Here is a 23,378-nt window from a genome sequence, read left to right on the forward strand (position 1 = left end):
AATCAAGCTTTGTGTTTATACAAACAGTATGCATAATTTGTATACTTAACGCTATCCGCATGACATTCACCTGAAACGGTTGAAATCCTAATACTCTAAATTTCTTAGTTGAGATGGAGAACCTTCTCCTCATAGCCAGTCTAAGAAGATCATGAATAAGAAATGATTCAAGTTTAATCCATTTGGCTAGACAGGGGTGCAGTTTGGAGCGGAGGGATTTAAAAAACTACACATGGTTGAACATGCCATGTACGCATACATGTACAATGTATACATATTATATATTACAGGGTTATCCGCCAATGTCGTAGCCACGGTGGGCGGTGCTGGGCGGGCCTGCCCAGAACCCACAATTTTTGCCCAGCACTCTGAGCAAAATACATTGTGCTGCCTAACTCATATTTCCCCTGGATTAATTCAAAATATTGTCCACTGTGCATTGATCTGAGACACAGCTAATGATAAGGAGTATCAAATGTCACAGGTAGACAGAACACAGTCCCAATGACATGAACAGTTTGGAAACCTGGCATCATGCCTGAAGCAATAGTGGACCACAAATTTTAACATGAATAAATTTGTTGATTCACTTGCCATTGGTGGACTTCGAAAACATTTGATTTAAAGCCCTTGACTAAAACTGGTGAGCTACAACCCTGCTCTCCCCAGGATGTTTTAAAGTCCATTGGGTGCATTCTGGACCCAAAGTTTCGCCCAAGCACACTGAGTTTGAAACAAGGGCCTCCAAATGTATAATTTGGTTTTAAAAGTCCTAATGTGCGATCTGGTGCAATTTAAAAGGTTTCATCTTTACGATTTTGTAAAAAAAAGTTTTAAATTGTTTTTGTGTTTCCCCTACAGGTATCTACTGTTATTAAAGGCAGTGGACACTAATGGTAATTATGCAAAATAATTATTAGCATAAAACATTACTTGGTAACGAGTAATGGGGAGAGGTTGATAGTAAAAAACATTGTGAGAAACGGCTCCCTCTGAAGTGGAGTAGTTTTCGAGAAAGAAGTAATTTTCCACGAATTTGACTACGAGACCTCAGATTTAGAATTTGAGGTCTCGAAATCTAGCATCTGAAAGCACACAACTTCATGTGACAAGGGTGTTTTTTATCTTTCATTATTATCTCGCAACTTGGATGACCAATTGAGCTAAAATTTTCACAGGTTTGTTATTTTATGCATATGTTGAGATATACTGAGTGAGAAGACTGGTCTTTGACAATTACCAATAGGGTCCATGTCTTTAATTCACACATATTTTTTCTACCTGATATACGCTAGCTTGTGTACGGAGAGAACCCTACATCATGGATTGTAAGATGTTGTTGCTTTAGCAATGCAAAGGTTGTGGGTTCAAATCCCACCAAGTGATTTGCCTGTGGATTTCTTTTTTTCACTGTACTTGGGGGAGGGAGGGAATGAGTACACAGTGCTAAACACATAAAATTCTTCACCTGAAGACGAGCAGAGTATACTGTTTGAAACGTTGAGACCAGCTCTAGAACTTCAGAGCCAACACTCACCCTAAGAGATTTACACATGGTTGTACCCGCAAGTTTACTATTTATTTATAGTTTCTTCTTATTTCTCCACACCATGCAAAGCTTCAAACAATACACACAATTCCCTTTAGGCATCTTTCTGTATTCATTTACTGATTTCATATTCCTACATTAAATATTACACACCCACATTTGTTTAGTATTTTTCTGTCTATGAAGGTTTTGTTCTTGCTAGCTTTGAAAAAAAAAAAGTGTTGCACTGCCAGGGCTCCCTTGGATATAACAAATCAATTTAAAAATATCCAACTTTAGTGTGCATGTCTTAACATAGAGCATCCTCTACGACTTCGGTAATTTACAGTGTTCTGTTATTTGCTTAAAGCGCAGTGGTGTTAATGAAAAAAACAGTCTTAATTGACTTAGAAGCATGTCTCAAAGTGCACTCTAGCCAAACACAATAGATGGTGTCATTTTATCGGGATGGTTTAATTACTTCACTAATTAGAAGCCGAAGGTTATTGATTGGGGATCCTATTGACTTGTGTGGATGACTAGGCTGTTGTAAAACCTGACAGTATGAATGAATCATATGTTTTTTTTTAAATACTCTACGTTGTAAGAGGGGATGATGTAATGTTTATTTATCTTAAATTTATGTACGAAATTTGTTTTTGTATTAATTTTGTTATTATTTATCCTAGCCAACGAGGTAATAATAACAACAAACTCTGGAAGTACCACAGATGGGATACAACAGCACTGTGACTTGTGCACCAGCAGCACTCATCTAGTGGTAGGTAAAATCAGGCTTGGAATTTCTTCCTTGAGATGGGAGAGGATCAGGCTTGGAATTTCTTCCCTGAGATGGGAGAGGACAAGGCCATTTTCATTATGCAAAGTGTATTTCCATTTGAAAAACCTTTAAAGACACTGGACACTATTGGTAATTACTCCAATTTTTTTAAAGCATAGAACCTTATTTGGTGACGAGAAATGGGGAGCTGTTGATGGTATAAAACATTGTGAGAAACGGCTCCCTCTGAAGTAACGTAGTTTTCAAGAAAGAAGTAATTTTCCACGAATTTGATTTTGAGACCTCAGATTTAGAATTTGAAATCAAGCATCTGAAAGCACACAACTTTGTGTGACAAGGTTGTTTTTTCTTTTATTATTATCTTGCAACTTCGACGACCGCTTGAGCTCAAATTTTCACAGGTTTGTTATTTTATGCACATGTTGAGATACACAAAGTGAGAAGACTGGTCTTTGACAATTACCAATAACGTCCAGTGTCTTTAATCTATGAGGACTTTTGAAGGGGCACCAAGGCAAACACCAGGGCAACAGAGGCATGACCGCCACGACCTCTGTGTGTAATTTAAGGCCGGCAAAATGCATGAAAAGCTTAGAAACGTTGACAAGAAAAACAAAAGCCACACAATCAATTCGAGTACCCAATTACAGCAAGTAGCTTGAAGCACATTCAGTTAAGCAGATTGTGAAGTCTTGCGCAATGTTAAAGGGCCATTGCAAAAACATTTGCCTGCAATGGCAGGAAAATGGCGCCACAATCCTCATCAATTGCCTCTGTTGCCCATAGTCATTGCCTTGGTGCCCCTTGAAACGTTCCAATCAAAATTTGAGAGGTACCCTTCACAAGGAGAAAGATACCTTAGTACCCTTTCCCCTTTCAAGCATAGTATGCCTGGTGTCCATTACATTGCCTCATAATTTTGATAACCAATACAAAACCAACCTTATGTAGAGCAATACGCTTCCATTCAGTGACAGTTACCCATGTATTGGTCTGGTGGGAAATCATTTTTTGTTTTTTGTTTCAACCATGAGCTCATTCAACTGGGAACTTTTTATCAAGGCAATGGACACTTAAATGGGCACACAAAATTTACATTGATTTATAAACATTTCAAGGGATTTCTTTTACTTGTTGATTGTTGATTAACAAATTGGAAATTCGGTCAACCTTGCTCCGACACAGCAATTCTGGAGACTGTTAAAAAAAACTCTTGAGTTTTTCCAAAATTGTGTTAACTATAAACGTAACCACTTTTACAAATTGTGTAGAATTCACTTTGATTAAAAGTTTTCTTCCTATCTGGGTTAAAATATTAGACAAAACTACAAAAACGTGTGATTCACCATGTGTAACAGTACCGGTAAACCTTAGCCAACAGCATCAAGGATATACATACATTAAACCTGACTAAGCAAGACACATACATAACGTGCACGATGTGTATGTAAGAGGCCTTTTAGAATGATTAATGTGTTTAAATTTCGCGTCTATTTCTTAATTTCTCTTGACTCAACCCACTCCCATTTTCGGTTTTAACTTTATGCTTTGGGTCGTTCCTTTCCTTTTCAATATTTTTTTTTTTATAGATTGAGAATTAAATTTAGATTTTCAATTCTTATTTTTTGAACCATCCCACTACTTTTTTTTAAATAATAACGTTAAACTATCGATAATTCAGAAATTGTCCCCAAGACATTATTTCATTTACACAGAGATTTGTCTTAGAAATATAATCACTTAAAGGGAAGGTATAATCACCCTTGGCAACAAAAACCTTTGATTAGAAGCCTATAGCAGTGTTTGTTTGTAGTATAAAAAAAAGTACTTTCAGAAAATTTTACTTGAAAAGACTGCAGGTATGTCAAAAGATCGCAGTACTTATGTTCCAAAACTAGTATAGGAATGATCCTTCCTGAATGGACATAATTACTCCCCTCGGATTTTCGGCAATATCTCAAAAACGCCACCGACATTTAAAATGAAATTTCCGGATGTTAGTTGTAATGTGTACATCTACATTTATGAAGGATTAAAACAATCAAATGGTTAAAAAAAACAAATGTATACTTTTCCTTTTAAAGGCTTACAATTTTGATATCTCATTCATAATAGTACAGGTGACCAGCCGAATAATCACAAGCCGTGACACCAGTTCAATCTTGCCACTAAAAGCAGTACCCAGACGCCATTTATAGACGCAGTCTAATTCTGAATTCCGTGTATATTTTTCTACAAGCAGTATTTATTCATGTCCTGTTTGCATTAAGCATGATGCATGTCCAGTCAGCAATGTCACATGTACGCAGACTTAAAGGCATGTTCAGTCAGCAATGTCACATGTACGCACACTTCAAGGCACTCGGGACACGTTTGGTAAATTGTCAAAGACCAGTGTCTCACTTCGTGTATCCAAACATATGCATAAATTTAAAAAACTTAAAATTTGGGCTCAATTGGTCATCGACTTTGCAAGAGATTAATGAAAGAAAAACACCCTTGTTGCATTACTTTGTGTGCTTTCAGATGCATAAAAAAAGGCTTCAGCTGAAGTCGTTTATTATTTCAGATAGAAATTACCTATTTCTTTTCATTCATTCATTCATTCAAACTTACATTTATTTCCATACTTCATATAAACAATATTTTGTCAAGGAATAACCAATAAACAAAGCTATTTAATGAGGCAGAGAAAATAAATAAATAGAGTACATGGCATCATCTAGAAGCCGAGGCTTATGTAGGGATGCCTGGGGACAGACAATAAACGGGACTAGAATGTAGGACAGACAATTAGAACAAAGACAGACATGATGAAGACAACAATGATGAGAATAACAACTAAACAATAATAATAATACAAATAGTAATACTAATGATAAAAACTATGTTACTTCAGGGAGTCGTTCCTCACAATGTTTTATAATACATTGTATCAACAGCCCCATTGCTTGTTACCACTCAGGTAAACTGTTATGCTACCAAATATTTTGAGTTATTACCAATAGTGACCTGTGCCTTTGAAACTTGGTGCAGTTCTCATAAGCCGTGCCCCAATGCAATGCCAAGCACTTCTCGTTCTCATTCATGCCCCGTAGCATTATGAATCAGAAGAATTCTGCATTATGTTTCCATGTTAAATCAATACATGCAATCATGACGAGGCGTATATAGACATACGATTTCAGAAAAACAAAATTGAGTTCGGTTTCTCGTCTTGGATGGAAGCAGTTAGGGGGTTTGGGTCTAGAATGATAAGGGTGTTGACGATTTTAGGTTTTTTGTTCTTTATGCAATGCACACTCAAATGCTAAATACAATGGTATTAATGTATTCTGCATAAAATTACACACTACACTCAGACCTTGCTGAATTTCACTCTGACTCTCAAGGTAACCAGTGGATGCAAAGCGATGTAGAAAAGCGAACATGGGAAACACATTGACAAAAGGAACATAGAAAAAAAAGGCTATAGAGCTTGGTTCATATTACATTTATATTACATTTTTTTTAGGTATTCAAATTTCAGGCCTTGAACTGCACTCTTGAAGGGGCATGGCAATTTTCCTCTGGTAAGGGGCACTCTATGAGGACAATTTTAATTTGTATTGGAACTTTGCAGAGGGCACTTCACAGCAAAAGCACAGGGCACCGCGGCAATGGCTGTGGGTGCTATGGGTTATTTTGAGGCCTGTGTGTCACGACCAATGTTAAATTTCAATGTACATTGTACAGTGAATGTGCAGAGAATTGGGAGTGATTTATAATCGCAGTGAATCATTCTTTCTTCAAGCACATGTACTTCCGATAAGTTTATCCCGATGAACCAATTCCGTCTTAATGCGCCACTCTCCCTCCAGAACAGTTTTTGACGTGAACTACGGATTTGTCATTCGCATCTGCAGAGTGTACTCATGCCACATAATCAACCTACTTTCCCACATCAAGCCATGAATATTTCTGGATCTGCTCATCCATTTGCTTTCCCCCCCGAGGAGGGTATTTGGGACTTGGGGGTTTATGGGGGTTCGTGAAACATAAGATGGTCTCATTGTTGAAGGTCTGGAAGCCATTCAAGACGGACCTCCAAGGAGAGGATGGTATGACATGGAGGTGTGAGAGAGCAAGGGTTAAAGGAGCAGTGGAGTCAACTTTAATATTGTCAAACATTCTGACTCATCATGGTTCTCTCTGTTCATAGGATTTAAAGGGATATTATCGTGACTTGTAGTCTCTGCCAGTGCAAAAAACACATAGAACTCTAATCAAGGTTGAGCCTAGGATTAAAGGGGCAGTATGTTTAACTTTTAAATCCATCAGTTCTGCACTCATATGGGGCACAGAGTGATCTATAAATATCCATGACAAGAATGAAATTCAAAGAAAGTGTATAAATCATAATGGTTACTAATGGTTCCCTCATAAATAAATAACTTGTGTTTTGGGTCTTTTTTCCTTTTGAAAAAGGAAATAATTTCCATTGTTAATGGATACTGTTTAGTAAGAGTTTCTTTTAGAAAAAGTATAAAACCAACCTTAGGGGTGCACAAAATCTAATTATATATGCCGTATTGGGAAACAAACAATCTTAAGCAAGGATTGGAACAAAGGAAACTCAGAGCTACTTCCCTCACCTGCCCTTTAAGTAAAGATGAAGGCCAAGGATTAGAATGTGAGAATGCAGCAAGATGCTGAGATGCTTAGGGGTATCTTGTAAACAGAGAGTGTGAGTTGGTCTGCTTCAGGCTTCATGGAAGACTATCCTCCCGCAGCAACCATGCACAAGAGATGGATATTTACTATGTACTGCATAAATTTACCATACACTACAGAGTTGTCATGGTTGTCTAGTCTCCAAACAACACTTTGTTTGAAGATCCTATTTTTTTCCTCTCTGAAAAATTACATTCACTTGTGTTTCTTCAAAAGTCAAATATAAGGTGAAACAATCTAAAAAGGTACAATGAATTTAATTGAATAAAAAAAAAAAGATTTGGGGCTTAAAGCCAAAAAACACTTTTGGTACAGAAAAGAAGAACAAAAGTTCACAGATTTACAAAATAATAACTTACAGGGTTTACAGAAGGTCATGGTGAAAGACTTCTCTTGAAATATTATTCCATGAAATGCTTTACTTTTTGAGAAAACATTAAAACAATATCATTTTCGACAGCGAGAATTACAGATTTACTTGAAACACATCTCATGACACGGCGAAACGTGCAGAAACAAGAGTGGGTTTTCCCGTTATTTTCTCCCGACTCCGATGACCGATTGAGCCTAAATTTTCACAGGTTTGTTATTTTATATATAAGTTGTGATACAGGAAGTGTGGGACTTGGACAATACTGTTTACCGAAAGTGTATAATGGCTTTAAAGTTCAGAAAACAAAATAGTACAAGTAACTTACAATCCAAAGAAAATACTAAAGCTTTTTTAAAAACAAAACTGTCCTCCCATAGACTTGCTCTATGGTCCATCATTGTTTTTGAGAAGCAACACTTGCTCTATGGTGAAGGCAATAAAGGTAACGACTGACTAGAAGACAAGTCTACCTGCACGTCTATACCCGACTGCCAACACCCACACGTTAATGAGGACCATTAGCGTAATGATAATGATGGTGACTGATGATAATCAGAGTCTGGGGATCTTGTTCCCAAACCTTTTTATAATCGCTGACTGCTCATCTGCTTGACATTAAATATTGGCGTTATTTGTTTTTGGCTGTGATGGAAGGTAACTTGTTTTTGGATGGCTTTTTATTTTCAGGTTGTAATTTCAGAGCTGGACATTTTATGATAAATTACACTGGAATTTTTTGGATAGTTAATTATTCATGTGATTGTGTAAAAAAAAAAACTAAATTGGGTTTCTCTCTTGAATCATCATGTTTTCTTTAGTACAAAAAGGTCAAAAATTTTCTTCTCATATTCTATTCATGCTTCATAGATAACTTACCAATAATATGAATGTATTACTTTCTGAAAAGAAAAAACAACACTCATCAATTTTACATATTTTAATTTAATTAACCCTAACCATCCCAATCCCAATTACAAATTTGGCTTTTTAGGGTTATAATATTGTAAAATGCTGTTTTAAATACGAACTAATTATTATTATGCATACAATAACAAACTTGTGAAAATTTGGGCTCAATTGGTCATCGAAGTTGCAAAAATTAAAAAGAAGAAGAAAAAACATCCTTGTTGGATAGAACTGTGAAGCCTGAAGCCAGCCGTTCTCATAATTCAGGAAAAATTACCACTTTCTCTAAATTTTCAAAAAAGGGTGTTGTTTCTAACAATGTTTTTTACAATAAAAAGCTATCCAGTGCTCTTTACCAAGTAAATTTTTAAAGACCTGCTTGAACGAAAATGTCAAGTCGTAAACTTTGCTGAATTTCACTTCAAATGTCTTCAATGAATAAGGAAATCAAGTCATATGATTATAAATAGATTTCAATTGTGTAAAAAAAACAATCATTTCGAATGCCCTTATCCAGCGCTTTTCTGAGAGATTTGCGAAAAGCCCTGATACGTAATCACTCTCAAAACGTCATAGTTGGGAGCTAAAATTTGTAAAGCCGCTTTGTTGCAGCGTGGAGGTATAACAAAGCAAACTCCCACAAATGACGTCAGCGGCATTGTCCTTTGACGCGCGCTCTCAACGGCAAAAGTATTTTTAGTTATTTAAAACCTTTAGGTTGGGGCCTGATTTTTTAATCAATAATTACAAAAAATTCAGAAGTGTACACATATCAAAATGACATTAAAATGGTGAACAAGTGCATTATAAACAAGTTACAATACCATTTCCGTTGAAAACATTCTGCTCAGGTAGGTGTTTAAGGTAAATAATTTTTGAGTAATTACTAAAGGTATACTCTCTTGGCTCTACAGTCTGGCCCATGAAGTACCCTTCACTCACGCAAAACTATCATAACTTCCCTCTTCATATCAACGCAACATTGGTAGCTATGTATACGGCTTGATTGCTGCGTCATGTCTTGAAGTAAAGGACATTATACAAGGTAGAAACACCCTTAGCAACGACAAAGCTGTAGCCATAGACGTCATTTTGAACACAACCTAAGACTCGACTCCAAACAGTCTGGCCCCTTTATTACATCCTCATCATTACTATTAGGTTGTGATAACTGTATAAGGGGAACTTGACAAAGATGGCATCTGATTGAAGTCATCTTTGAACACCACAGGAGATAGGTAATGCATTAGGCCTACCCAGTGTCAAGAGCAATTACATGTTCATGTAGCAAGTGTCATTCTGTATCGCTTCATGTGTGGATCCTACTTGGTTGTCAGGAAAGTTTAGTGATGATGGTTAAACACGGATGGACAATATTAATTTTGGTTTTACCCATACACCGATGTGTGTTAGCACTGTTTACTCAGTACTTTCCCGAGTCCTGTGAAAAAACATCACAGGCATGTTACTCGGGTGGGATTCGTACCCACGACCCTTGCAATTCTAGAGCAGTGTCTTACCAACTAGACTACCGAGGTTGCCCGGTAGCTAGAGGCAGTTCGAACCCTATGTTTTGGCAGTGGGTAGGCCTACCGCAACGATATAAGAGATGTTAAATTTGCATCGGGGATAAAGGCAGTTCGCCGGTAGCTAGAGGCAGTTCGAATCCAGATGGACAAGTCTTGCAGTTTAACATTTCTACATTGCTGGCTGGCTATGACACCGTGTTCATGCTCAAATTTGGGTGGAAAATCCATAACACATGCAGTGCCTGTGGCTCAGAATTTTTACTGGACTAGAATTTTGTTCACAAGACCAGATTCAAAACTAGCAAGGACTAGAAATAAAAAATAAAAAACCAGTTTTAATAGATTTAATGTTTTTATTTGAGCAAACACAAAAAGAAGATTCATTTTGTTTGTCTTAAAGCCGTTGGACTCTTTCGGTACAGAAAAACCCCAAAAAGTTCACAGATTTACAAATAACCTACATGGTTTATAGAAGGTAGTGGTGAACGACTTCTTTCGAAAAATTATTCCATGAAATGTTTTACTTTTTTAGAAAACAGTAAAACAATATCAATTCTCGATATCAAGAATTACGGATTTATTTTGAACACATGTCATGACACGGCGAAACGTGCGGATACAAGGGTGGGTTTTCCCGTTATTTTCTCCCGACTCCGACGTCTGATTGAGCCTAAGTTTTCACAGGTTTGTTATTTTATATAGAATTGTGATACACGAAGTGTGGGCCTCGGACAATACTGTTTACTGAAAGTGTCAAATGGCTTTAAATAAGGGTACATAATCTTTGATACTCAGCAGAATAAAAAGATATTCACACTCATTCAAACTCAACATTTAAACATAATTTTTTCTTAACAAACACACGAGAACATTTGACTTGACCGGTTGTGAGAATTTGACAGTAAGGAAGGTATTTTTTTGAGGGGCACCGCGGCCAGTGACAATTTGTAAAGCACTGGGCATCATAGTCGTCATGTAATTGAAGGCCTGCATACCATTTATAGTTTTAATGAGGATAGCGTGTACTACTGTAATAATTCCACTGTAATTTTGTAAAACATTGACTGTGACCCCAAAAAGTACAACCCCCACACAAAAGCCTCCTTGATTAATCACTTCCCATTTAAGTTATCCATAAACAAAAGCAATTCACCGGCGAAATATGGCGGTATGATTAATGAAAAGAGCGCGATCAAAGTAATGCGTATTCCAATCACCCACTTTACTAAAACACTATGGAGAGAACTGTACAACAAGTATGTCAATTTGGTTTAATGGGGAGAAATTGCACGTCTCTCGAAGCAGCATCTAGCGTTTAAAAGTGAAGGAATATATCTGTCAACTTCTAAATGACTTATCCGCTCTAAATTTATTTTTACAAATTGGATTTAAAAAAAGATGAACTCAAAGATCAAGATACACCCACAAAAAGTGACCTTCCCCATTACATGCATGAATTTTTATTCAACAGAAATGCTCTCCGGCCTAGCAGGATTATATAAGAGTCGAACAACCTCCAGCTATCAAGCAATCTCAGTGGTCTAGTTGCTAAGACATCTACTCTAGAATGGCAAAGGTCATGGGTTCGAATCTCATTCAATAATAATATGTAATACATGTAGGTTGATTTTGTTTACATGACTCTGTAATGCACTGAGTTGACAGTTATTTGCGTGTGTGGGTAAAACCAAATATAACGCCCAGTGCTACAGGCTTTGGTCACACACTGTTGCGGTAGCACTTGTTAGCACTCTTAAAATTCCCCCAGTGTTTTCACATTATGACCAAGACCTGTGTTATACTTTACTTTATTTGTGATCATCAAAACTTAAATACTTAAATTACAGTACAAAATATTTTGTTGAAAAAGACAAACTTTGTTCATAAATCTAGCGATGTAGGTGACTTTTTTTTCTCTTGGATTCCGCATCATTGAGTTTTAACGCAACCCATCCGATGAGACGCACACCAAATATTATCAAAGTGCGTTGGCCCATACATACAAACAACCCCTTGGCAATTATGTTGCTGCAAACTGTATCATGCCAAGCATTCATAATGTATTTAGACATTTTACTCTACAAAGTGAGGGAGGAATGTTGCGTTTTATTGCCCTGAGCTTAAGTAATCTGTCACTTAGACAGTGGACATCACTATACAGTGTAGAGAGAAATACCTTGAAAATTAAAATTAAAAAAATGTAATGATTTGCAATATTCTTCAATCAACACACAACACACTTGCCACAACATGAGGGGGAAAATGTTGTGCAGTTTATTTGGCCATAATTTCCTAAGCAAGATTCAGGAGTAAATGCAGAAAACATCGCTACCGGAACTCGGTCAAGATCGCACTGTAGGCCTACTGTTTTACTTGTATGGTGTATACAAGTAAAGCAATCAAGCATAAGGCTCAGAACATTACCCAAAGATAGGGCTAACTGCTTTCAGAGCTGTCACTGTCAATGTATTCTTTAATAAGCCATTACTTTTATAAAATGACATTTATAAAATGGATTATAAAGTGAACAATGTTCGCCCAACAGACCCAAACCTTTGTTTACAAAAAGAGTAACCTTGTGGTTATAAATGTAGTTAAAAGCTTAACAAGTTTTGAGATGTGTTCCCTTTCTTGATATCAACAATTGGTACAATTAAGAAAGTGCAATCTCCACAAAATATGATATAATATTTGTATTGTGTATAGTTTCTAGAAGTACATTGGGCTGTTTGCATAATGTGCCTGCAGGGTACTTCTAGTGAGCCTTATAGGGGTTTTAACATTTTGGGCCTCCTTAACGCTAAACGTTTTTAAAATCATCATTGATAGGTGAACATTTTACGATCGTTTGCCATCAATAACTCCCTTTGTATTGTACTACACAACCAAAACTTTCCCCACACATACATTCATAATGCTTGTATTGTCTTTTTGTTGAGTTAAATTAGGAAAAGTATAGCGTTAAGGAGGCCCGAAATGTTAGACCCCTATAAGGTTCACTTATACTTATAGTTTCTAGAAGTACCTGCACGGGGTCCAGAATTCTGTGTCTCTTTTGTAAATAATGTGATGCCCTCTTAAAATTTTGCGATTATTCCTGTCAATTTTGTCTAAAAACTTCAATTATTTTTTACCATTATTTAATTTAATTGGGAAGTGGATTGTATATATATAATGTTGAATATTAAACAATAATTTATTTTTATTTTTTATTTTTATATTATTGATAATAATGAACAATAATTGAAAACACTATACAGTAAACACAAACAAAGAATGTTATAATGATAAAACTTCATACAAAAAAACAAAAAAAACAAACACACTCCTCGTAGTAGAAGTATGACCTCGATATCAATTTTTGCACAAGATAAATTTTGCAAAGCTCATTCGTGGCGTGTCATGGCCGAGCGGTTAAGAGCACGGGATTCAAGCTCTGGTGTTTGATCAGCAGAGTGTGGGTTCGAATCCCGGTCGTGACACTTGCTACGTAAAATTGGGGAGGTAGTGCTTTCCGCTCTTTTTCGCTCGGCCAGGCTTCGGACTGATGATACCCAAGCCTACATCCGTATGGAAGGGGTACAACCCTGTTTCAGCCCTAGGAGTAGGTGGCAAGGCCTCTGGACAAAAAGTATTCTAGTATTTTAGTAGGCTTGAGGTAGGGTTAATATTAAATAGTATAAAAGAAATAAACGTGACAAAATGTGGATGACCAGTCCTTTAATAAATAAGACTTAAATAAGAGGTTTTTGAGGAGACGACAGCGGAACAAACCTTATCATAATTCTACTTCTAGAAGTAGTAAGGGAATATTATTAAATCGAGAACCCCAATTCCATCACTATCCCTTGCAATTGCATGCAACAACCATCATTAAGAAAATCAATGTATTGTAAGTGCAATGTAATGCAAAACAATTTTGACATTGACCCATTTGGCAATGGCAGACGGGTTATAAATATTATTTCATAAAACTATGCCGCAGAAACTCATGATTTAACAGAAATTGTATCACTTCGTGACCAATATATTATACTGAACACTATGAATAAACAAATATCACTTACCGATTTCCTAAATGTCTCAATTAAAAAGGTTTTTGGTACGTCTTCAATTTCGTCTCGGTTGGCCTTCGTGCAGTTTCACCTCTCGATCTATTTTTATGCTCCATTAACACGATCTACACAGTAGAATTAAATAGTTCTGGGGCCAACTTCCGGTGTAAACTGGTACACTGTATGTTCCCGAAATACAATAGGTGGACGTTACGACTACCAGTGCAACTCAATATGACAGTGATGATTGTTTGGAACTTGTATGTGGTGTCAAGCCCACGAGGTGGCGCTATGTAACTTAGTTGGCACGTGGACCATGTTTACAAACAAAATAATAAAAAACATCGTTTGCAATTTTTAATCCCCATGGGTAGCCCCCTACGAAATCGTAAACAAAATCCGATTAAAATTTACTAGATTGAAGCGTTACTTTGAAGAAGAAAAAAAATTAAATGTGATATTGTCAATGTTTTATACACACTTATACACAGACAATGTATTTTATTTTCATCTTGCAACAATGAGCACTGGAAAGGGGCTTATTTATTAAGGAAAATACAAGCAAAAAGTAGTTGTAGATGACGAGAAGTATCCCTCACCCTTAGAAAATGTACCCACCCCCATTGTGCCCATCCTAGTTTTGGCACTGGACTGTGAAATAATTTCTAAAACCAAGTTTCTCAATTTGAGAGAACACTACATAATTAAAACAATACAAACAAATCACCCAGTTTTCTTTTGTTAGTGAATGCTTGCCCTTCACAACAAACAAATTGTCCTTAAAGGCCCTGAACACGTTTGGCAATTGTCAAAGACCAGTCTTCTCACTTGGTATATCCCCACATATGCATAAAATAACAAACCTGTGAAAATTTGGGCTCAACTGGTAGTTGTAGTTGCAAGAAAATGATGAAAGAAAAAAACACCCTTGTTCAACAAATTAGTGTGCTTTCAAATAGGAATAAAGGGCTTCTGGGCAGAAGTCTTTTATTATTTTGATGAGAAATTCCCTCTTTCTCAAAAACTACACAGGACTTCAGAGGGAGTCGTTTCTCACAATGTTTTATACTATCAACAGCTCTCTGTTGCTCAAAACAAATTAAGTTTTTATTCTAACATACATTTTGAGTAATTAATTACCAAACGTGTACAGTGCCTTTAATAAGTGATCATAAAAGTCAAAATACATCATGAACAAGGTGACAGTTTGTACACTTAAGTTGCTTAGAGTGATTATTAAATCAGGCCAGGAATTACATAGGGGATACAGCCTCTGTTGCCCTCGTCTTGTGCCTCTTCAAACGTTTCCCATAGACTTTAAGATTTTTCATTGGAAGTGCCCTTGACAAAATGAAAATGGCCTTGCCCTTTCAAAGTTAAAACTCCAGGCCTGTTATTTATGAACTCCGTAAGCAAATAATTATTACACAGGATCTTGACAATGAAAAGAAAAAGAAGAAGAAAAAAAGGGACACACACAAATCAAATGTTAGGAATGTTTATTTTATTCACTTTTAATATACTAACAATTGTTGACATTCACAAACTAGTTACTATCAAGTACACTCCAATGTTGATTTCATTTAAGTGAAGAGTTAGTGTGTGACAAGCAGTACTCAGTGAACTTCTGAGGTGTAGAAATATAAAAACAAAGGCAACTCAGGTCAGATTGAAACCAAACCAAACAAAGATTTAGGTACTAGTCCTAGCTTAGGGAACTAGTCCTAGGTGATATTACAAACCTAAGGCTAGTCCTAAGTTAGGACGAATAACTCGTCCTAACTCGTGATAAGACTAGTCTTAACTCTTTGTGAAATCCACCCAATATGTCTAAACAGCTAAACTGCCGAGCTAACCAAGTGATGAGAGGTCTGGGCCCAATCCTACTTAGCAGAAACAGGTTACCAGCCAATATTCCATAAAGTTTGTACTGTTGCCACCGGTACCCCACTAATTTCTTACTACTCAACAAATTTGTTTGCTGAGCAGCATATTCTGTAGTCTTGGCCCAAGACATAAGTGCTCGATAGTGGATAGTTAACTATGCCCAGTTGTAAAATCGCTAAAGCGCCCTCTTACAGTATGATTTTACCATCTCGACTGGCGAGCTTGACTGGCAATCGAGCCAGTTAAGTTGGTTACATCATACCATAAGAGAGCATGCTTTAGCGATTTACAACTGAGCGTATTACACTATCCTCCATCGATCTTAGTCATCTTGGGCCAAGACTACATATTCTGTTGAACAGCTTTATGAAATTGGGCCCAGGTCGAATCCTGTAACTAGCAGTACAGTACAACAAGCTACTACCAATCTTTTGTCCCTGAAATAATATCTATTACACACATTTAAAAAAACAAAATCAGTTGATTTAACACTCATTTTGTCTGAATACAATTTACAGACGGTACATTTACAGACTAATTTATCCATGACTGACTCACAGAACTATATACAGAAAATCAGTACAATTTATTATTATTAAGTATGTACAATAGATTTAGCATTCCAATCATAGGTACACTTTGCGTATTACAAAAGAAACCACTATGGACAAAAGTGAAAGTTAGAAAGAACACTCCAAGAAGCTTGTGTTTGTAAACAGTAAACCGTTTTTCATTTGTGGTTGAGAAATAGCTGGACAAACTGGTTCATAAATTTGAAATATATTTCTGACACCAGCAGTTTTGAATCTGTTATACCAAAATCAGAAATGTGCATCCATTTTAGGAGATGCAGAGATTGGCATTTGACCTAATTCACCCAACATCAACACCACAATAACTTGGTTGAGCCATTTGGAGAGTCGGTGTCCCTGTGTGTTTTACAGTGTAGCGCCCACATAATTGTAGGTGCAATTTAACTCCAAAAATTATAGAGACAGTAGCCGCAGGTGATTTGGCGCAAAAGGTCAATAGATATTATGAACTCCTTTTTGTTTATAGGAGCTTACTTTTTAATGAAAACTACTACAAAAACCCACTTCAGTACAAAAAAGTTAAAATCCTTGAATGAAAGATGTTCGTGCAATAATGTCAACAAAATGTGTGGTAAAAGTTTATGCTATTATCTTGAGAATGGCTTTAAAACAAGTCGAGTACTAAAGTAAACAGTGCAATCTAAGAAATCATATCTCATTTGATCTCTTGTTTAACGTAGGATCATACTTTGGTATGACGCCCCCCCCCCCCATAGAAAAAAGAGATTGTGCAAGTCATGCGCGTATTTGACCGTTGTCCATTTCTTTTCATCATACCTTATGGCATTGTACATGGGAAAGCAAGGTTCTCAAATAAACAAATACATGACTGACTTGCAACATCTATTGCGAAGTAGTGCTGAAAAAAATCACAGATTAACGAGGCATTCGCTGAACGGCAGCTGCTAGCGTTCCTCTGGTCTTTTTGAGATACGGTGGACACAATCGGAGCGCGCTGTTAGGTTTGTGTGTATAGAAATTTACCCAAACCAAACAGTGCCACCATAGTGTGTCCACCATACCTCACAAAGCTTCATGGCCTTTGTGCGGTGGGCTGTTTTTTTGAAAGCAGAAAGTAAGTTTCTGAGAAATGAGCAGCAAAGAGTCTTAGATCTTAGTACAAACCAATAGTCGTAGTACTTGACACAAAACATACCCTGAGCTAACAGCGAGAGTCTTACTACAGAAATCTTTTGGGACGATTTTTGTGTGTTTGCTTCTTGCAGGCAAAGGGGCATGAACACAGTTGAAGTCTTTTTATCATCTTTGCCATACATCATGTTTGCAGAAGCAGCACCCCAAAAATAAAACATTCTAATTTTGTCATAAACAGTTTTGGTCCACTGCAGAACATTTGCCTACTCATGAAAAGTGCGGGCTGCACAAATATAAATCTGCCCGGCTTACAATTAGTTGACAACTATAGGTTGAATACAGACTGAAACCATCAATTTATTACACTCAAACCATCCTTAATGTCAGATCCCATGAGACACAATAATAGCATGAACTTACATGAAGAAGTAGGCTTCAGACGGTTTTGGCAATCCAGTCTCAATTCGGTCATAATTATGGTGAAAACCCAAGATGGCAGTGATATGATAAAGTTCTATTGCACGCTACCTAGTATACTAGTAGTGCAAACTATAAATAATTGTACATGTACAAAACAGTTAAGGAATACCACGGAATGCAATACTTGTATTTCAGATCCTCAGTAGAGACTCGTCTTCTTCATTATCCGTAGGAATTCTTGCTCGTTGATTTCACCGTCGCCGTCTCTGTCAGCTTCATCGATCATTTCCTGTGGAGGAAGAAAAGTGGAAACAAATAAAGTTTTAGTCTACAACCTACTGATTCCAATCTTACTGAATCCAACAAAAAGGATATCTAACGTCCTTCACGGATAGCGTTCGAAGAAAATTGTTTTATAGTCTGTTTCAATTTCAATTAGAACTTTAGAAGTGAAGGAGTTTGTCCATTTTAGCGCTCATATCTGCCACTCAGTGGTGTTCAAGGCACTTCAACAATCATTCAGCATTTTCCTGCAAGGTACATGTATTGTTGAGTACATAGCACCATGTGGTTTACAAAGTGATGTGACACATTATGCAGCAAACCAAACGAGGAACACAAGGGTTCGATCGGTTTGATTTAATAAGTGCACTTGGTTGTTTTACATGCATTACACAGCACCCAGGACCAACAGCTTTTTGTCCCTTCCGAAGAATGCAAAACCAGTTAATTTCAAGACTCGATAGACTCACCTGCAGCTCCTCATCAGTGAGGTTCTCTCCCAACTCCTTGGCAACTCTCTTGAGGTTCTTGAAGGATATTTTTCCAGTGTTGTCATCGTCGAATAACTTGAATGCTTTCAAGATCTCTTCCTTTGAGTCTTTTTCACTCTGTATGAAAAGGAAGAGGAGTTTAACAAAATTTTACTAAGAAACACAAGCATTTGTCTTTTCCCTGTTTTCTTGAAACCATGAATGCTGCCTGGGCTGTCTATTTGAAATCACATTTTTTTACTTTGCCCCTCTGTAAGATTTAATCTACCAGCAACACCTCCGAGTCCAGTTATGGTCACTCCCCTTCTTACAGGTCTGGAAATTCAACTGATGGGGCAAGATCATTTTCATTTTTTTTAAAAGCACTTCTATTTTGAAATCTTAGTCTATTGGAAACTTCTGAAGGGGGAATTGGGACCAAGACAGGAGCACCCAGGCCTGAATTCAGGGAAAATCATGAGAAATGACATGCCTGTGTATTTTTGATCACATGAATGTTGACAAAAATGTCTCCAGTTTTGCCATTATTGATCTGTTTATATTTTTTGATGAGCGCTTATTTTGTACAATAACAGCTGAATAAATAATATTATATGAACACAATGAAGAGCAGCGGCAAACAGCTCACAAAATGAAATGACAAATGAAATAAATGGAAAATTATATCACATTTTGACCCTAGTAGTAGTAGAGTCTATGGTAAAAAAATCTGCTAGGGTCAAAACAAGAAGCTTCTACCACTTGTTGTGACTAATAAACGACACCTACCATCTTGGCTGTCATCATTGTAAGGAATTCATTGAAGTCGATGGTCCCGGTGTTCTCCTTGTTTATGTCGGTGATCATCTTCTTGATCTCCTCCTTCTTGGGTTCGAATCCCAGCGCTCTCATTGCCACCTAGAAATCAAATAAAGGTTTGACAAATTAACGCACCATCCACCCAATGCAGTTTGGTGAGGTATGCAGAAGCACCATGTGTAAATCTCTTTTGAGTAGTGTTGGTTCTGAAACGAACCTGTGGTTGACAACTCAACGTTTCGATCAGTATGCTCCGATCATCTGCAGGAGAAAGTTAATATCTGTAAGTCCCTAATTAAGGTTTGTACTGGTATGAAAGATGCTTAACCCTTTAGCACACGTACCACCCTGAAACCGCCCTGCATGATACTCTTCAAACTGCCCACAACCTCCAGAAGTTATATCTTTATTTTTACATGCGATTACAATGCAGCAAACAGCCATATAGAGCACTATCTCAAGATGACGATAAAAATGGCACATGGTCTTTTTTAGAAAAAATGAAGTTGCCCACTTCCAAACATTCACAGGTCAGAAGTCATGTCACTGCCAATCAGGTTTCTGAGTGCAGACAGTCCTCAGTAAAACAGAACAAACAAAATATCCAGTTGGATATCGAATGGTGTTGCACAACACCTTCACCATTGAGGACCTTCCAGGGGCCAACGACAATCGACTCAGGGTTGTCCAACACTGGCAAACAATTGTGTGATGAGACAAAATGATGATGGATAGGATTAAACTATTTTTTTTCCCCCCAAATATAAACTCATACCTTAAGTTCTTTGGCATCTATTGTTCCTGTGCCCTCTGTGTCAAATAAATCAAAAGCTTCTCGGATCTCTTGTTTCTGCTCTTCGGTCAGCTCTGGTTTGGGCCCGGTCTTCTTTCTCTGACCCCCTCCCATGGACGGCTTGTTATATCTGGTCGTCTGGAAAGAAAAATCATTAACAACATGAGTTTTGTTACAGAAAAAGGTTCAAAGACTTGCATGTAACAACATAAAGAAATTCTCAAATCTATCTAAACTGCTGTCCTACATGCGCGAGCCTTGGCCCAAAAAGTACGCATTTTCACCTCAAAAAACGAAATACAATGTCTGACATACAATGGCTAGTTACTTGGAGTACACGCACACAAGTGCCTCAATTCCCCGATAACCCATGAAATATGCTTTACGTAAGCACAGAATTCCCTGCTACCGCAAAGGGCGATTCTTTGCTTACAGTAAACAGAGGAGCCATGAAATTGGGCCCTGCTTGACTTATGACATTGTATAACATTTTTTAGGCGAAAACTGAACTTCTACTTCTACTTCTACGTGATACTCGGCAATGTCCGTAAGCCAGGATATAACGCCAAAGAAAAAATTAAATGTGCATGCGCAGCGTGGGAGCTCTCCAAAACGTACTTTCCATGTCAATCTTTTTTTTTAAACATAAAACAGGATTTTTGGACAATGATATTTCAATGCACTGAACAATATTTAAGATAAACAGTATGATATTCAGCCACCACGGTTTAGGAGACCGGACCCCACGGTAATGTGACTTGACTACACTGTCATGACTGTAGTGTTACAGTTATGCAGTATGAGTATGCACAACACTCAAAACGGGTCCTACTACTTGCCGTCAACTCGCCGTCAACTCACTTGCGCCGTCAACTCGCCGTCAACTCCTCCAATATACATTTAAAATCCACAAAAGAAGCATAGAACTGTAAAGTATCAGCTCAAAGAGACTTCGCGTAATTTTTAGGTCATATTTCGGAATACAAATTTAGTTTTTTCTCGTGAAAAAATTATCTCGAAGCAGCAAAACCGTCGGCCGCCATCTTGCTTTTTCACATTGATTAGTCTTGGCCCAAGACGTCAATGATTGGTACTTTTTTTTTTATCAACACAAAGTCGCTTTTGTGAATGAATTTTTTACCGAAAACCATGAGAAATATGTAGTTTAGCCCAGACTTAACACTTCCGTGCCCCTTTTATAGATTTTTCATGTAAATTTAATGAGTTGACGGCACGAAAATGAGTTGACGGCGAGTTGACGGCAAGTCGGCGAGTTGACGGCAAGTAGTAGGATTAGGACCGCTCAAAACAGAATGCACGGACGCCGTCGTTATTTCTTTTCACAAAGGGTTCCCCCTAGCTGAAACTAAGCAGAATTCCATGCAGTATGCTTCCTCTTATTAACCCCAACCCAATGTCAACACTTTTCCTAAGAAATCCCGACGTTTTCTGAAAACAATTTTAGCTAAAAAAATCGAGGTAACTCACCATCGTTACTATGGAACTGCTGCTCTGTTTTGCATCGAAACGGCGGAAAAATACACAGTTAAAGCACTTGTTATCTTGCCCCCGATTCGTCAATTTTGGTGCTCGCTACGATGGACCTACAGATTAACCAATCAAAATAACCGTTGTATTTAACCATCTTGAGTTGACATAATGAGCACCTCGTCCGATATAAAGTTAATTTACCATGAAAAAGGCAAACATTCTTGACATTCAATCAATAATTTAATTTTTTTATGAAACAAATAAGGTCAACATATTACCTTAGGTGTAGTTTATATTACTTGAAATGTGTTAAAACGTAATATTAATATTTCGCTCCCAAATCTTTAAATGGATGGGGTACAGTGAGAAAATGGGCGTATATCTCATTTCAGTACACATTACACTCAACTCGTTTTATTTCCCGATGTGTGCCCAATGGAACTATGGGATTGATAGTGCCAGCTTTTTTTTTTTACAAGTCGCTTGAAAGAAAACTTGTTCGCGTATCCGAAAATGACGTCACGATGTCCGATAAACGCCGACGTTGTATTATTTTGTGACCCATTTTTTTTCGTTAACATGGCGAAATCGTTTTTCTCTTTGAAAAAAATCTTTTAAACTATGGTGAGATATTTATTATTTATTTATACTTACTTGCATGGCCGTGGCGTATGGGTATGCGTGCACGGGCAAGGTCGCGCGCTCCGCCGTGGCGCTCTACGTACTACGATGTACTGCATTTGAGTTTTTTTGAAACGTTTTTCGTGGAATCAAATTTTTTCAAAACGTCCAGTTGTTGATGACACATGAATGACACATGAATTTACTTCTAGAGTTAGACACCTGTCTTACCTCTTTATATGAAAGTGCTGAGTGATGAACTGCTTAAAAGAAATTGTAGGATTTTACATGCGAGTCTTAGCTATGATGTTGAAATGCTGTTGTTGAATCCCTTTTGTCTGATTTAAGCTCAAATACCTTCCAGCCTCGTTTTGGCATTAATGGTTTATCACTAGATAACAAGATCGAGAAGCCCACGACGATGACCCGATACATCTTGCTGGCTTACCCCCCCCCCCCCCCCCCCCGCCAAAAAAACAACACAAAAAAACTTGTTCAAACCAAACACCCCGCGCGCTCAAAACACCCCTTTGAAATAACTATGAAGAAACAAAACATACTGGTGATGTAAAAAAAAAAAAAAAACTGTGTTGTCAGGGATTTGGTTTCATAAAAGTGATGCCATTACTCAATAAAATTTACATTTCAAAACTATTCCCCACATTAATACAAATATTATTTGCAAATTATACAAAAAAGACCAACATTCTGGCATGACCGTTATGTTTGTGGGCATGACCGTCATGTTTGTGGGCATGACTTGGGAAGGATGACAACGACTTTGATTGATATTATATATAATTGATTGATATTGTTTTCAAGCATATCCCTGCGAAATGGGTGGGGCAGAGAAGTTGAAAGCTCATGGCGATCTGCCCATAGTAACGAGGCTTGGATTTGGCCATTATTAGGTTTAATTCTTTTATGGGTCAATGAAGTTTCCCATATGTTAACTGCGTGCGCACTTCTGCGACTGGTTGGAGAGTGACGCAATAGACCTT

At 37.3% G+C, this 23,378-nt stretch overlaps 2 protein-coding genes across 3 annotated transcripts in view; both read right to left on the reverse strand.

Moving 5' to 3' along the window:
* The window catches only part of LOC117293819 (amyloid-beta A4 precursor protein-binding family B member 2-like), an 89,194-nt gene extending 75,197 nt beyond the window's left edge, over positions 1-13,997 (reverse strand). For both annotated transcript variants that reach the window (XM_033776271.1, XM_033776270.1), the window contains exon 1: positions 13,919-13,997. The gene's annotated coding sequence lies outside the window, so the exon portion shown is untranslated. The remainder of the gene's footprint in view (positions 1-13,918) is intronic.
* A 1,391-nt stretch (positions 13,998-15,388) lies between these two features.
* On the reverse strand, positions 15,389-21,811 carry LOC117293645 (caltractin). The gene is made up of 5 exons (XM_033776028.1): positions 21,754-21,811; positions 20,248-20,403; positions 19,443-19,571; positions 18,654-18,791; positions 15,389-18,190 (listed from the first exon to the last, which is right to left on the reverse strand). The coding sequence occupies exons 1-5, from the start codon at positions 21,754-21,756 to the stop codon at positions 18,101-18,103; spliced, it is 516 nt and encodes a 171-aa protein (XP_033631919.1). The 5' UTR covers positions 21,757-21,811; the 3' UTR covers positions 15,389-18,100.
* Between the last annotated feature and the right edge of the window lie 1,567 nt (positions 21,812-23,378).

This window comes from Asterias rubens, chromosome 8 (genome assembly GCF_902459465.1).
Source record: "Asterias rubens chromosome 8, eAstRub1.3, whole genome shotgun sequence".
NCBI classification, from domain to species: Eukaryota; Metazoa; Echinodermata; class Asteroidea; order Forcipulatida; family Asteriidae; genus Asterias; species Asterias rubens.

Coding starts and splice junctions, on each gene's coding strand:
- LOC117293645 (XM_033776028.1), bottom strand. Junction 18,792..19,442: donor CAATGATGACAGCCAAGATG/GTAGGTGTCGTT, acceptor CTTTTCATACAG/AGTGAAAAAGACTCAAAGGA. Junction 18,191..18,653: donor TCACTGATGAGGAGCTGCAG/GTGAGTCTATCG, acceptor CTTCCTCCACAG/GAAATGATCGATGAAGCTGA.